This window comes from Arachis hypogaea, chromosome 12 (assembly GCF_003086295.3).
Source record: "Arachis hypogaea cultivar Tifrunner chromosome 12, arahy.Tifrunner.gnm2.J5K5, whole genome shotgun sequence".
NCBI lineage: Eukaryota > Viridiplantae > Streptophyta > Magnoliopsida > Fabales > Fabaceae > Arachis > Arachis hypogaea.
The window spans coordinates 112,254,364-112,271,336 of NC_092047.1; the positions used below are offsets into that span (position 1 = coordinate 112,254,364).

Below are 16,973 nucleotides of genomic sequence, written 5' to 3' on the forward strand. Positions count from 1 at the left end.
TCCAAAATTTATTGAAAATTGACCGATTTGAATTACTAGGGACGTCCTAGCATGCATAATTTGAATCACCCTATTTCGAACTTCCCTAAGATTACATGCAAGCATAATTCGAATTGGACAAATTTGAATTACAAGCATCACTGCTAATTCGATTAGGACTAATTCGAATTAGTATTGGTTTGTCTCATTCGAATGGGATTGATTCGAATTACATAAGAATGTACTTTTGGGATATCCTGGTAATATTTTTCAATTTGGTAGATTTGTGTAATTTGGTCATCCATTTGGTTTAATTGTGCATTTTACCCAATATATAAAGTGCCTATAATAACTATGATCAGATATAAAGTATACAACAAGAAATTGTGTGGCAATAAAATGTGTTTATATGATATACATAATTATTAGCGTTATATATAGAAGAGTCATTTGGCTTGGTGGCAGCATGACATTGTTAAAGCTTTTCCTTCTTCCAGGTTCAAGGTTCGAGCCCTGCCTTCTTTATTTGTGAAAGGCTTTACATAGTTTAATTGGACCACCGGTACATAGTTGATCCACACGTTATAGGTCCATTGGTGGAAGCGCGGGTTTAATTGGACTACCAGACGATCCGATCCGATTCCAATAACTATGAACGAAAATACTAAAATTTGGCGGCGGTTTAGAACCGCCGCAAAACAAGTGCTACTTTCGTTTATTTGCTATTTAGCGGCGGTTATTCCAGCGGTTGACTGAAATCGCCGTTATCCGTTTTGCCGCGCCCTATCTTCCGGCGTTTCATGAAATCGCCGCGAAATGTTTTGCGGCGGTTCAAAACCGCCGCTAAATGGCTCCAGGAACCGCCGCTAAATGGCATTTTGTTGTAGTGATTACTAGCGTGATAATTCGTGCAATGCACGGGGTTCACGAAATTTAAATCTTTTTAAAAGAAAAATACTAAGAATATAACTAAAATATATTCTATAAAAATATATTATATTTGGATAATTACAAAATTATCACTACATTAAAATAAAATAATAGAATACAACAATTATTCAATATATCAATAAATGGTATAACATGTTTTCTAAGATAATAAAAGATAATAAAATATAATAACAATTGTTAGACACTAAAAAAATAGGTAAAAGAAGTCCAGCAGAGATGTAGTTTACTATTACGTATAATCTTAAAAACACATAACGTCAAGATACCTATTGATACCAAAACAAAATATTTACAACATATATAAATTTGTTCATTAATTAAAAAACAAAATATGTCCAAAACAACTTAACATATAATTCAAAATATCTATCAAATAGAGTTATACATAAGAGGCCTAACATCGCTGAATCGACAACTCTATCGGGCGGTTAGCTATCGAGCCGAGTTTCAAGGTAATGATGTCCCCCTCCTTTAAATTGTATACTCTACAACATTCATTTCACTCGACCCCAAACTTCCATTCTCCACCTCTTCCTCCACTTTTCAGTAAGTGAAAAAAGAACACATTCTTCTCTACATTGGAATATGGACCAGTGATGGTCCAAATCGAACCATCTCCATCTAGTTTAAGATACGCAACAAATTTCGAAGCCAAATACTGCAACAAATAATTCATAGTTAAGATAAACATAATATTTTCATACACAATGAATAACAGATTTAGGAAGAATATTCAATAAGCTTGCAAGAAAAAAAAATAAAAGAAATCACTCTTTTGAGATCAAGTTACCAATCTAGATTGACCCAGATCCGAAGCTGTGATGATCTTTTCATAATAAACCTCTAGAGTGTATCTAATTCAGGATAATATGAATATGTTAGTCACCACACTAAAAAATAGCAAGCTATCCCATGATATTAAAATCCAAAACACAAGGAAAAAAGTTACATTTAGCATTACCTATGATCAGACAATTCGTTTGTCGCGTTACTTTGTTCGTTGACCTCCAATGATAAACTACTTCCACTAGACAAATCTATCGATTATGCGGATTATCCCCTACCAGTGTCTCATCTTGATCATTGTTTGCATCACCATCTGATGAAAACTGATCATCAGATGGTTCAGACCCAGATAGAACCATCACATCAGCTGATGAGTCCTCATCAATCCTGGTATACTTTATGTGGAATACTCTTGATACATTATCAAGTGTCTCTGGGTCCATTAGCTCAGGCACATAGCAGTCAGGATCAAGGTGAACTTGGATGGGTTGGTTGTCATGATTCCACAATGAAATAAAAAAAAATTTCCAAAACCGACATACCTAAATTGAACAGATACCCCTCTATTGATAAAATAGAAAGTTCTAATCTGTTTAAATGAGGAGTCAGTTATGAGCAACTGATCATTTTTTCTTATCACCTCCAGCACTAAACAATTATCTAGCTCGTCAATGACATAGAACATTGGCCCTAATCCGAGTAGAAACAAAAGTCGAGGGAAGAGCTCTATCACCCTATATTCAAATTTCTTTCCAAAGTTAATTCATGTGTAACAAAACATACTAAAAATGCTTCACATAATTTTACGTAATTATTTAGCAAAGAGAGGTATATATACCTTTAAATCTACCATTATTACCAACTGAGCAACACAAGAGAAAAATAATCACGTAAATGAACTAACATTATAATGAGTATCACAAAAATAGGTAACTAAGTAACTAACACATATGAGGTCTTTTTGAATGTCCAAGAAAAAATACTGAAGTTTTGAAAGAAACAATGAAAAAGAAATTGTTGTTATCTTGATGGATTCTGAAACCAAATCATGTACATGAACTTCGAATCATCTTTTCACGTATTAATAAATGCTGAATTTTCAAAGTCAGTATCAATATATGTATGATTACTAACGATTTTATTATTTATTTTGAATGGACATTGATAATTTATCAAAACTAATCTTTTTAGAGTTGTTGTAGTCTACACCCATTTGAGATTAGAAAGATCAGGAACTCATAATTAGCTAATCAAACTCATCTAACAGGGAAAAGAAACAATCAAGAGGAGGAAAGTAGAAAAGACCGCTAACTGAATATAAATTAAAAACAAACCATTCGAAGTTAAAGATTTAACCCACCTCTTTAATCGGTTAACATGCATGATATAATAAACCATAATATATTTCGTTACCTACTTACTGAAAAGGTGAAATCTAAAAATCGGTTCTTTTCCGTTGGGCCAATATTACTGGGTTGCTAAAAATCTCCTATTAGCATATAATGGTACGATTAGAATCTAAGACTGAGACTTTTAACCAAGAAACCAACTAACTAAGTAAAAAAAAAAAGAAGTAACAAATTAAAAGCATATTAATGAAAAATACCCAAGAAATCACTTTGAAAAACTACTATACAATATATTTTACAGATTACGACAACTTCTGAAATCTGGCCTACATATAAATGAGAAGCCAATAAAATTAAATTACAACATGAAAAATATCTGAAAAAGAATTAAAAAAAAACTATATTTTCAAAAGTTAATCTGAAATATATTGAATGGAAAAGTAAATGAGACTTCAATGGAATTAAAAATGCAACAAAGAAAAGATCAGCACCATACCTGTTTGAATCTTTTCTATTGGCATCCATCGCCATTCAGCCTTATCAGATAAAGAGATTTGGTATAAGGATTCAAGAACAAAGAAAAGATCTTGTCTCTTACCGCAAAAGAGAGCATTATAATAAAGTAAACCCTAATAGGAGATTTTAACAAATTCAAAAAAAAAAACAGACGATAAAATGAATCCAGAAACATAAAGAACAAACATAAAGAAGGAACAACAACCATTGATAAACAAAAGAAGAAATAGTTGAACAAAAATATCGTTATTTATTCTAATAAATTAAATTTCTACTAATGCTAATTATAATGTTGAAAAATTTCAGAAAGCTAACCACCACTACTAATAATAATTTAAACAAACAATCATGAATTATGAATTGTGCTATCTATATATTCTTTATAAAATTACTTTTTCCACCAAATCAGTATCTGCACCCATTTGTTTAATTACAAACAAAGTCCAAACATACCAATAAGAAATAGACAAAGTTTAATGTCACTGTTAGACATGAAAGGTGACTAATAATTTTTTTTAAAACATTTCTTTTGTACATAAAAACAAATCACTTGACTATATATAATATAGAATTTTAAAATGTTTGATTGTTAAAGCAACAATATATAATTAAAGTAAAAGAGTTTTGAATTGCCATTAATTAGATAATTTGTATTTGTAGGGCTTTGAAATTAACGACAAACGAGTGATGGAATAAAATATTTTATCCGATGTAACAATATATAAATTAAATTCTTACTACTAAAAAAGAAAATTATTACTTTGAAGCAATTTGTCTTATTGGCTAAGCTGTTTTCATCATTTAATTTTCAACAAATAAATAGACCTCAAATCCCTTCACCTACAGAAATATACAAAACCATTTCACCTTTGATCACACACACACAACAATGGAAGTTTTATCCACCATGTTGACTTTCATACCCTTTTCTTTTCTATGTCTCTTCTTAGGCTTATGTTTCATGATGTTAAAAGGAAAATCCATAGGTAACTCAAACTATGCCCCATGCAAAGGCACAGTGTTTAACCAACTCCTCCACTTCAAGAACCTCCATGACTACCATACAGAACTGGCCAAGACGAATCCGACTTTCCGGCTACTCACGCCGGATCAGAGCGAATTGTACACGGTGGACACGAGAAACGTGGAGCACATATTGAAAACAAAGTTTGATAAGTACTCAAAAGGGAAGTACAATCAAGATGTTTTGAGTGATCTTTTTGGTGAAGGGATTTTTGCTGTTGATGGTGAGAAGTGGAGGCAACAAAGGAAGCTTGCTAGCTATGAATTTTCCACAAGAGTTCTTAGGGACTTTAGTTGCTCTGTTTTTAGAAGGAATGCTTCTAAGTTTGTTAGAGTTTTATCTGAATTTTCTCATCAAGGTGTGGCTTTTGATTTGCAAGTAAGTGGTTAGATTTTTACTATAAAGTTGTGATATCATTCTATTAGCTTAATTTGTTGTGTGTATCATACTATCATCAATGTTTTGTATTAAATCCGTCTAAGTTATTCATGGAAACAATTCCAAATTTATATATAAAAAAAGTTGTCACTTTTTTGTAATAGCTAAAATAAAAATTGTGGAAGTTTTTGACATCAGACTATGAAGCAAGTATTAAAATCTGAGGGAAAAAAAAAAGAGAGAAAACAAGAACTTGAGCCTTCTCCAAGTCCTTTTACTCTTGGAAATGATTTTGGTTGTATACAGCATATAAATTTATGTATTACTTATTTTGATTTTTTGTTTATATATAGTGATGATATTTTCGAGTGAATTTATAATCCCAAGGTTGCACTATTTGTTTTGTTATTATATTCTATTATTATATCAAAGTTGCCAATAAAATAAAATCCATATATTAAACCCCATATACAAAAGTTTTAAAATTGGATAATTTTTTTTTTGGTGACTTTAAAATTGGATAATTAACCTGTAATAGGATTTACTATATTAAAGTTCCTTTTTCAAATGCTAAAATTTTATTTTCGGTAATGCTAAGAAAAAAAAAATTAAAACTTATTTTATTTAATATTTAATAATTATTGTAATAATTAATAAACATTAAATAATGTAAATTCTGAAAGTTTTTAGCTAATTTATTTTTGTTATTAAATATTTTTATTTCACTGTATGGACTTATTATGATCACATCAACATGTTTTTTTTTTCTTTGTAGGATTTATTAATGAGATCCGCTTTGGACTCAATTTGTGAAGTTGGGTTTGGAACAGAATTGAATTGCTTAGAAGAATCAAGCAAAGAAGGAGTTGAGTTCATGAAGGCCTTTGATGAATCAAATGCATTGATCTATTGGCGCTATGTTGATCCATTTTGGAAGATCAAGAGGTTCCTTAACATTGGTAGTGAAGCTACCCTTAAGAAAAAGGTTAAATTAATGGATGATTTTGTCCATGGAATAATTAAGGCCAGAAAAGCACAATTGACAGTTCAACAAGAAGAGTCTTCTTCTGTGAGTTGACCAATTTCTTATCTCTTTTCTAAATCTATGATGACTATTATTTTCTTGTTCACGCACGTGAGTAAGTAATTATCCACTCTAATTTTAAGGGCACAAAAATATAGTCAAGAAGATTTATGTTATACTATCAAATAGTACAAAAAATATATATTTTTAGTGACAATTTATTTTATCTTTAATGGTAAGAGTTTAATTTGTTGGATTAACAATGCTATAGTAATTCAAAATCTAATGTAGTATTAGTACACCCTTTTAATTTCAGAATGTTAAAGAGGATATACTGTCAAGGTTTTTGATGGAGAGCAAGAAGGATCCAAAAACTATGACAGATAAGTATTTGAGGGATATAATTATGAACTTTATGTTAGCTGGAAAAGACTCAAGTGCAAATACTCTCACATGGTTCTTCTACATGCTTTGCAAGAACCCTCTTCTTCAGGAAAAGATTGCACAAGAAGTGAGAGATAATGTCACTTGTTATAGTAGCCATGAAGGAGAAGAAAACATTGATGAGTTTGTGTCCAATTTAACAGATGATACCATTGATAAAATGCATTATCTTCATGCTGCATTGACAGAGACATTGAGACTCTACCCTGCTGTCCCTCTGGTATAATATATAAGTATTGACTATAATGTGTATACCAAAATCAGCAATCAAAATTAGCCATGAGTATAAAATATATGTTGAAATATATACACATTGAAAATAAATTAAACCATATATATATTTATACACAAATATATTGGTGACTGATTTTGTGGCTGATATTGATGTACAAATATCATTTTTGTATAAATATATACTAACTTTTATGATTTTGATCAAAACTATCTTCAGTTATCTCTTCTTTATTCACACTTGCTACTCATCCACTTTAATCTCTACTCATTTTAAAAAAAATAAAGCTATTTAATTTTTTTTTAGATAGACATTCTTTTCTCTTTTTATTTGTCTTATAATTTTTTTAATCTTTTAAGATTTATCAAGGATCATAATCTAAATTTTTAGATATAGAAGTCTGATACTATATCATAATGTCACTTTTTTTCAAAAATTTAAACTAATTAAAAAAGATGCCATAAATGATTATATCTCTAAGATTCAATGATTTTTCAAAAATATAGGATGGAAGAACAGCAAATGAAGCAGACATTCTGCCAGATGGATACAAAGTGAAGAAGGGAGATGGAGTGTACTACTTAACATATTCTATGGGAAGAATGTCTTCCATTTGGGGTGAAGATGCTGAAGAATTTCTTCCTCAAAGATGGCTCCATCATGGAGTTTTTCAACCTCAATCTCCATTCAAATTCGTAGCTTTCCATGTTCGTACCATCTTTTCCTTTCATTTAGTTAATATAACAATATATATATATAACACTAAATACAGACACGTACTAGCTATTACATATATATCATATAAATAAGAATATTCAAAATAAAAAAATTTGGCTAGGCCCTACTAATTTAATTTGTTCAAGAGATATACAATTAGATCAGTATGGTTACGTTACCTTGTTCATCTTTTGAGTATTATGATTTTCTAGCACAAAAATATTTTATATAATTAACAAAAAAGGTTAAAATTTGATTATTTTCTTCCAAAATTACTATTTTTTATTTTGAAAAATAAAAAAATTATTGAAATTTTATTATTTTCACAAATAATCCAAATATGTGAAAACTGATAACATTTTTTGTAAAAAAAAAGTTATTTTTAAAATAAAAATAAGTTGACACAAACACATATCCTTAGTCTAAAATCACATTATTATTTTACTGAGAAAGCATTATGCGTTTTAAGAACAAGTCAAGTCATTTATTTGTTTTATATTATTCCCAATTTTTAAGTTAAATTTTAAAATGTTACAAAAAACTACTTATGATCTAAAAAATTTAATTCAAAACAAAAACAAAAAATTTACATTGATGTGAACTAATAATTTACATATATATAATAATTAATGACTTAATTTGCTCTCTGAAGTTTGAACACTTAAGCATTTCGATATAAGCTAAGGTTTAATATATACATAGAGAAATTTTTAGAGCCCAACAATTTTTAGTATTTTTGGTTATTATTTAACCAGCACAAATATTAAATTGTCTTTAACAAATAAATTTTACTAATTTGTGTGCAAATTCTGAAAAATTTAGTTACAAACTATATTGATTTATATGTGCAAAATTTTGAAAAATATAAGTGTAAATTATATGCTTGTTAGGTGTAAAATGTTTGTAAATATATGTACAAATTACTCCTAGACAAATGTTGACAAAAAAAATATTTGCTAACTATTTAATATTGCTTATATATATGATTGTAATTGCAGGGTGGACCACGTATATGCTTAGGAAAGGAGTTTTCTTACAGACAGATGAAAATAGTGGTAATGGCTCTTCTACGCTTCTTCAGGTTTAAACTAGCAAATGAAACACAATGTGTGACTTATAAGGTCATGTTTACTCTTCAAATGGATAAGGGTCTCCCTCTCTATGCACTTCCAAGGTCATTAAAGTAATTATGCAATGTAAAGTAGTTGGAATGGAAATGCTCATCTTTTGTTGACTCATGAATCATGATATATATGATGATTTGTCTTTTCTGGTTTATTTATTTGTTCATGATTTGTCATTTGTGCAATGATTTGAAGTAGTAGTAAATCTATGAATCCTCAACAATATATAATATGATATATCATAAAATATTAATGTTATCTTCAGGCATCCTACAAAAACAAAAACAAAACAAATGGGGGCAAAAGACAATAACAACAGGCCTTATCCTGCCCGGTTAGAATTCACTGCCAACATAACGAGCAAGTTTTATTTTTAATAATTTATCCTAATTTCTTGTCCTGAAAATTTCTGGCACTGATAATAACATCCTCTTGCTTGAAAAATCCTGGCACTCCGATATCATTCAGGGGCTTCACAAATACATAGCAAAGCATCATGACTAGTTTCAATCCTTACTACTATCCAATTCCCAAACTCCAAAAATCAATCAATTTATAAAATAAATCTTGCAAATTGCAATACAGACACATGATTGGTACATAGATTAAAGAATTGACAAGATTTATATTTAGAAAATATTGTTACCTATCCTTCATGCGAATCAGAATCTTTCCTGACTCTTCTTTTGCTTTATTTGCCACTATTTGTTTTGCATAGTCCCTTAAGCTTTGTTGCATTCTTTCAACTGTTTCTTCATCCAATTCAAAACCAGAAATACAAGCTGAAAGTTCTGTTACGGCAGCTTCAGTCTCACGTTTAAGAAGCTTCCTTATTGAAACCCAAGTGTCTTTTCCACCTGCTTCAAATAGTGACTCCACTGGCTCAATCAGGCCCTTGGCCAATTGTTTCTGCCTAAAAAAAAAGTCTCTCTTTCAGTGTTTGACAGAGATATGAAACATCATCAAATGACTAATCTCTTTGAAATGATGATACCATTACCTCAAATTTAGTTGTTATTTCTGATAACTTTGTGTCATGCACAGATGAAGCATGTGACTCAATAGTCTCTGACTCAATACCTGTCGTCATGTCTACAAAGAGAATATATTATTAACATTAATCAGCATATATACAACACAAATCCTTCAACATTTATATTATTTCAAAAAAAATTTGACATAACCTCCCCTAAAATTGGACATATATCCACTTTTATGGTTCTCACAATTCCAACCAACCTCAATCCATAGCATCAGTCAAAACTCAATTGAATTCACAACATTTCCAGCAAAATATATTAACTTGCTTATACATTGGAAAGGCAACATTTTTGTTTGAGTTATGCTCAGAAATTTCAGCAAATAAATTGTTATGCATGTTCATCCAATCATCATGAAGTTCATTTTGCAATAATGACTTCATAATATATTACTTTATATTTATTTATAATAGTTTCATAATTCCTATGCATTCATATATAGATCAACTAAACCTGAACTAATTTTAATTATAATATGGATCTACTACTACTACTAGAGCATGAAGCCCTGAAATCAGCAGCTAAACCTGAACTAACCTTAACAACCAATAATGTTCGATTTTCTATTTTGATCAATTTGAAGACCAACTCATCTTTAGTTAGCAAACGGGTCAATTATATAGATCAAACAATGTAGTTACTTTCTATTATATACAAGTCATATTTACAAACAATTAAATCTTAAGTCCTTTCTTAGGTTTATGTCTACAGGTCTTATTCCTGCTGAAATACCAGTTAACTTCACCAAATTATGGGAAATAAGTACATCTTGTTCTACTTCAATCTTGAAGAGAATATCACCTTAACCCTTTCGGCTCTCAGCAGAAACAGCAGACATGGCTTCTCACAAAGAAAAAGGTCCTACCACTATGTACTTTAGAAGACCTGTAAACACAACAGCGGAAATGGAGTAAGTTTTCAACAAATTGGATATGTTTTAAAACTTAATATCTGCCACAAACTTGGCTTGATTACAACAATTAACATGAGGAGGTTAATCAAGAAAAAGAAACTGAACAATGCGTAAAGTATAATGTTACTTGCCATTACAATGGATCTATTGGACACTGGGCTTATCTGCTTCTGCGCAAAAGCTTCTCCGGTCTACATTCACTCAGAAACTACCATCCACAAATAACTGTCCCTAGCACCTTATCTGTCAAATGTTTTAGATCAATTTTGTTTGTGTCAAACAAAAATATTCTAAAGATGAAACAGACATAACTATGCAGCATCAGAAGCTTATTATGCTATCAATATATGATCAAAATGGAACAGATGAGAACAAAAGACTGAAAAAGAAGTGAATTTAACTCACTTTAGGTCGACTCTTGGCATTCTCTTCGATATAAATGCAGCTTCCTTTAATCTCCCTCCTGCCTCTAGAGCTGCTATCAGATCATTTAGGCATATCAGTTCCTGATGTAAACCTTTCTCCGCTAATTCATAGCATAAATTAAATGCTTCTGAAACCTTGTTAATTTTACAAAGGCCCGCAATAACTGAATTACACAAGTCAATATCAATATTTCTATGATGTTCCATACTAAACAACAACAGCTTGCATGCTTCTGGTAGCTTTCCTCTTTGGCAAAGGAATTGAACCACTTCTATTTTAACACGGTATCCATTCTTATAGTGCAACTCAATGATCTGAAATGCTTTATCTCGCAGTCCAGAACCAAAAAGGAGCAGTAAATTCTCAGTTGACAGGTTTATATTTTGTCTAATATTTCTCTCCAGCATCATGACAATAAGGGAGGTAGACTCATGAACACAACCTTTTTCCAAAAGTCTTGCCAATATAGAATGCAAGGTAGATGTTTTGGGTTTATAGGAGCTCTTTAGCATTTTCTCTAGAGTCTCCTTTGCAAGAAGAGGCTTATCCTTCAGAAGAAAACCATCAATCAAACAATCATATATCTCAAAATCAGGAACAAAATCTCTTCTTAGCATCCATACCAAAATCCCATAACCATTTTCATATGCTCCTTCTTTACAGTGCCCCATAATCACGGTCTTATATGATAGGGGATCTTGTGTTCCCCTTTTCATTAGCTGTCTAAGTACCTTCTCAGCCTTCTTAGTTTTCCCATGTTCACACAAATATTGAAAAATAGGACTATATGAGGCAGCAATCGGCTTGGAACCATAATTACTTAACAAAGTTTCATTCTCATATAATTCATCAAACAGCTTCTCTGCTGCATCATAGTCACCTCTCTGACACAAACTCCGAATCAGAACACTGTACGAGGCTGAATCTGCTGGGACTTGAAGGTTTTTCATGTTTTCAAACACCTTAAATGCTTCATCGAGGTTTCCTGCAGAACAATGTGCATGAATTAATATATTGAAGGTATATGTATCTGGTATGAAAGTCCCATCTCCCATCATTTGGCCCAAAATATCCTTTACCTTGTTCAACTTTTGTGCCTCACATAATCCTTTTATCAGAGTATTGTACGTAATTACATTTGGCTTTAGCCCCCTACTAGTCATCTCTTCAAGAATAAACAATGCTTTATCTACTTCTTGTTTCATACAATACCCTCTAATCAAAGTTGTGTAAGTCACAATATCAGAATTCAAATCTTTGCATTTCTTGTTCATACCATTCACTAAGTTATGCGCTATACTAACCTTCCCTGCTTTACACAAGCCATCAACGAGTGAATTATATGTAACAACATCCGGATCGCAATCAAAGCTCATCATCTCTTTAAAGAACCTAAACCCTTCTTCAATGTAGGAATTCTTGCAAAACCCTCTGATCAAAATATTGTATGTGTACACATCTGGAGTGACACCATATGTCCCAAGCATTTCGTCGTACACAGCTCTTGCCATATTGGTCCGGCCCCGCCTTAGCAATATAGACAAAACACTGTTGAATGTGACCACAGATGGTAATACACCAGTTGACTTCATAGTCTCAAAAAGCTTAATGGATTCTTTGAAGAGGCCGGCTTCACCATAACTTCTAATTAAGCTATTGAAGAACCTATCCTCAAGCTTGACTTCCCCATTGGACTTTTTCTCAATGGAAAACAGAAAATTCCTAGCAACATTGAGATTCCTCTGACGACCAAGGATTTCCAACATCATGAAGTAGGATTGAGCACTGTGCGGGAAACCCATTTCATGTGCCCACTTGAAGAACCGAAAGGCCTTGGAAGGTTCCTTGATATGGCATAAAGTCTGAAGCACATTGGTTTTGGAAAGAAGGGTAGTGAATGAAGACAGCAACTGATTTGACCAAGGTTTATAATTGATGAGATTAGCCATGTCTTTGGCTCTTTTACACGAATTCCTTGATCTGGGTTTCTCATTTTGGTGGAGCTCTTGAACCCTTGTATGATTATCTGTCTTCTCAGACCATAACTCCCTGAATTAAATAGGTTATGAGAACATGAACAAAAACAGTGACACACAAAAGTAGTAAAAAAAAAATTGTTTTGGGAACAGCACCTGAGAACAGCACAGGGGTTAGAGCTGAAGTTGGAGATTGGAATGAAACGCTCCTTGGTAAACACTTGTGATGAGAGACTCTGAGGGCCACTGTTTAAGGCCATGAATGAAGGTTGATTTTTAAGGCAGTGAATTGACCTTATTCCCTACACTGAATTGCTTTTGCGCACAAGACTCTCTTTACACACTCACTGAACAAGTGCACTAACAATATAAAAGATTATATATTTTAATTAATTACCAACTAATTATGAACTAAATTAGTTAACGTGTATATTTTCACTATAAAAATCCTAGAGGAGCAGAGGCAGAAAGCCAACCCGAGCAAGGCAAAGCAGAGGGCGGCAACAACGAACCGGAATATGAAGAGGCAGACAGTAACCCAGACTCAAGAAGCATGAGCAGAGGCAGACGGAAAGAACACGAATCGGATGCTGACACCTGCGACGACGATGGCAACGACAAACGGAATAAGGAAGCACGAGAAGAGGAAGAAGAAACAGAGGTGAGGCCTTGAGTGTGGACGGCTGCAAGGAGGAGGGAAGGGAGAGTCAGTCTCAGATTGAGCGATTGGGTAAGGGCGTGAATGATGAGATCTGATAAAAATTGCAGCAATGTATCAATTTAATCTGAAAAGCGAATTACAGCAACCAAAAGATAAATAAATAAAACAGAAAGAAAACACCAAATTGAAGGTCCTAAAATCATAGTTATAAGAACCGAACCGGTCGAAATACTGGATTACTGAATTACAAGTTCAATCGGTGGATCACAGGCTAAACTTGTTGACCTGGTCTCGCTTAAATAATCAATTATCCAGAGATTAATCAAGAAAAAGAAAACATCCGTTTATGTGCCACAATATATCTTCTACAGTCACTCTTTTTTTGCACTTTTAGCATCTTTGTTCTAAACAAGCAAAGAAAAACAAAAAGGCCAAAGAACATAACATAGAAGACCCTTCGTGAATGAAAAACAAGACAAATATCACTAAAAAACTATAACTCAAATGAAAATTTCATGTTGAAACTTAAGACTGCTAGAACCTTTCCATTCTCTCTCTTTTTAAAACAAACTCTTATTTATTATCACTGACCTCCAAATCAAACAATTGCAAAGTGATTAATCTACTGAAAAAATTAAAGAGTGCTACACAACACCAGAAGAAAGACCCTTTTATTGAATCTTCATCATTTGATTATCAAGCTAGGAGACAAATTTTATAGTGTTAATGAAAATGTCGTCTGTTCTATTATCTCTCTCAGCTTCTCCAACTTTAGTATACAAGCTTCGAAAAAGGAACAAGAACAAAGAAAACAACAAATTAAATCAATTAGTTTTAAATACAAATACAATTTATTTATACCTATTAAAAATTAAATCAATCAATTTTACATATAAATACAATTAGCATCAATACATTTTTTGATAGATCCAACATTGGAAGTGAGGAACAGCACCAATACAAAAAACAAGAACATTCGAAAAACCAGAACAAGCCAAACTAAAGACATCATAAAAGAACCACAAGACAACCAACCAAACACCACCGCTGCATGAGAGTTAGTAAACAAGACGCCACAAAACAAAGAAAACAAGAAGACACAAAAAGAACAGAAAAAGCAATGATTGAAGGTACGATCAATAAGAGCAACCTCCATGGTCCTTCAAGCTACATTAAAACAACAAAAATCCAGGATAAAAAATTAATAAGAATAACTAAAAACAAAAAAACTCACCAACACTACACTGCAGAAGCAAAAAGTCAAAAACAGAGAGAGGAACGGTTTTCCAACTTGGGGTCGTTGCAGAAGCAGAGCTTCGAAAAGGAGCAGAGCAAAGCCTGCAGAGGAGCCAACACAATGATGAGGCAGACGAGGCACGAGGCGGAGGCAGAGACATGCGAGGCACGGCGGAGTCAAGGCAGCCGGGAGACACGGACGGAGAAGGCAGAGGCGAGCAGACACTGGCGGCGCGGAGAAGAGGCAGAGGAGCCGGCGAGGGGATCGACGAGTGACTTCCTCCGTCGTTGGCTGCAGTTGTGTTCGGCGGTGACAGCGCGGAACTGCGGTGAGTGAGGTAGAGAGGTGAGACTTGAGACTATTTGGATTGAGTTTTCACTTTTCAGCATTTCAGGGTTAAATTGAAAACTCACCTCTCTTACTTGGAGTAAATCCCACGATGGTCCCTCAAATTAGGTCTGTGCACCAATGTTGTCTTTAATTTTGAGATGCTCTAAATGTACCTTTCAATTTAAGCTCTGTGTAAAATCTTGGTCCTTCCACTCAATTCCGACATGACTCAGCAGCCGGAACGTTGAGTTGGCGGTTTCACCTCCACGTAAGCTGCCCGAACGACGTCATTTTGCTTAGAGGGGTTGATGAATCAAAACGGTGTCGTTTTATGATGGAGGGGAATTGAAACGTTGCTTAGGGAAAGAGTTGATTACTCGTTAGTCTTTCTTCTACTTCTCTTCAAACGTTTCTTCTCCCTTTCGTCCAGAGAATGTTGTCACACTACGGCACGTTCTGGTTAGTACTTTTTTGAGTTTATTGGCAGGAGAAGGAAGGACGCCAATCATAGAAAGTTGGTGATCCAGAGGGTATCATCATCGTCAGCATCAACAAGGTTAAAAATACAGTGTGTAGTTGAAATTTAAAATTTTTTTTTTGGGTTTCATTGATGGCTCTTCACGTGATGTGTTGATTGAAGGAGATTTCATCTTCATTTGGTGTTTTGTTGAGATTTCTATGTTGTTAGGTTTTTTGTGCTTACGATGTTAGCATGGAGCTTGTGTTGCTCTGTTTTTTTTTATGTATCCAACAAGGGCTCTTTTCTCTAATGATACGGTTGTCTAGTTATGGTCAGAAGTTAGTGTTGCATGTGTTTAATTTGTTTGTTTACGTATCTTGCAGATGGATGAAATACTAGACATGTTTCATCATGGAGGAACTTTTGAAAAGGGTGTGGATGGAAAGATTGGTTACTATTCTGACAACAGAAACTGCTTGGGTGATGTTGAGGTGGATATGCTGGATGTATTTTACTTGAGAAACTATAGGAGCTAGGTTATGACAGAATGAAGGAAGTTTGGTGGCTTGTACCTAAAAAGAGCATAGGGGAGGGATTGAGGAAGTTAAACAGTGATGCATACCTAAGAGAGATGTGTGAGATGATCTCAGTTCAATCACAAGTCAAAGTTAGACTCAATATGTAACAATGCGTGCGAAATATTCAACGCAAATATTAAGAAGCTAGGAGGAAGCCTATAATCACACTGCTTGAAGAGGTTAGGATGTTCGTTATGAGGACAATGGCCAAAAATAAAGTGAAGCTGGATAATCATATGGGGATACTTCTCCTAGTGATCAAGAGCAGACTGGAGAAGCTAAGGAAGGAATCTAGGCAGTGGCAACCAATCTGGGCTGGAGACACCGGATACGAGGAGTTCGAGGTACATGGACACCCTACGCACCATGTAGTGAATTTGGGGAAAAAGCTATGTACTTGTCAGTTTTGGATGCTAACTGGTAATATATTTAACTGTTAATTAATTATTTAAGTAGTCTGCCTAGTGAACCAAATTAACTATTCACCAAATCGTTATTGTTGTTTATGTTGTTGTAGGAATCCCATGTGTTCACGCTTGTGCTGCTATTGCTAGAGTGAACAAGTGGCCAGAGGATTTCTACCACAAGCTCCTGACAATGGAGTCGTACAAAGCCACTTGCTCCCACCACATAAACCCTTTACCTGGCTAACAATTATGGGAAAGATCTGAGAACAATAGACCATTGGCACCATTGGTTAAGAGAAAACCGGGACAGCTCCAAACCAAGAGGAGGAAGGATGGGGATGAAGGAGGTCAGTCTAGAAAGAAATCAAATCCAGCTACCACTATGAAGAGACAACTACGACCATTCACTTGTAAGTATTGC

The 16,973-nt window shown here is 33.4% G+C and overlaps 3 protein-coding genes across 14 annotated transcripts; 1 reads left to right on the forward strand and 2 right to left on the reverse strand.

Annotated features, from left to right (window-relative positions):
* The first annotated feature begins 4,356 nt into the window (after positions 1–4,356).
* On the forward strand, positions 4,357–8,678 carry LOC112728328 (cytochrome P450 704C1). Its single transcript, XM_025778416.3, has 5 exons — positions 4,357–4,983; positions 5,759–6,052; positions 6,324–6,671; positions 7,190–7,390; positions 8,399–8,678. The coding sequence occupies exons 1-5, from the start codon at positions 4,471–4,473 to the stop codon at positions 8,585–8,587; spliced, it is 1,545 nt and encodes a 514-aa protein (XP_025634201.1). The 5' UTR covers positions 4,357–4,470; the 3' UTR covers positions 8,588–8,678.
* Positions 8,679–8,735: 57 nt separating this feature from the next.
* Positions 8,736–15,247, reverse strand: LOC112728327 (pentatricopeptide repeat-containing protein At1g02060, chloroplastic). 12 transcript variants are annotated; one of them, XM_072209755.1, is made up of 9 exons: positions 14,775–15,172; positions 13,356–13,631; positions 13,036–13,239; positions 10,883–12,952; positions 10,609–10,720; positions 10,366–10,449; positions 9,525–9,616; positions 9,171–9,437; positions 8,736–8,995 (listed from the first exon to the last, which is right to left on the reverse strand). In XM_072209755.1, exons 3-5 carry the CDS (start codon positions 13,137–13,139, stop codon positions 10,717–10,719), a joined length of 2,178 nt encoding a protein of 725 aa, XP_072065856.1. In that variant the 5' UTR covers positions 13,140–13,239; positions 13,356–13,631; positions 14,775–15,172; the 3' UTR covers positions 8,736–8,995; positions 9,171–9,437; positions 9,525–9,616; positions 10,366–10,449; positions 10,609–10,716. The 12 variants fall into 12 exon arrangements, with proteins under 12 accessions (XP_072065856.1, XP_072065861.1, XP_072065855.1 ...); XM_072209760.1 differs by having other exon boundaries at positions 8,736–9,433; positions 13,356–13,562; positions 14,775–15,175; XM_072209754.1 differs by having other exon boundaries at positions 8,736–9,437; positions 13,356–13,562; positions 14,775–15,175.
* LOC140176873 (protein ROOT HAIR DEFECTIVE 3 homolog 2-like) lies at positions 8,764–9,614 on the reverse strand. Its single transcript, XM_072208431.1, has 3 exons — positions 9,525–9,614; positions 9,171–9,433; positions 8,764–8,794 (listed from the first exon to the last, which is right to left on the reverse strand). Exons 1-3 carry the CDS (start codon positions 9,612–9,614, stop codon positions 8,764–8,766), a joined length of 384 nt encoding a protein of 127 aa, XP_072064532.1.
* Positions 15,248–16,973: the final 1,726 nt, after the last annotated feature.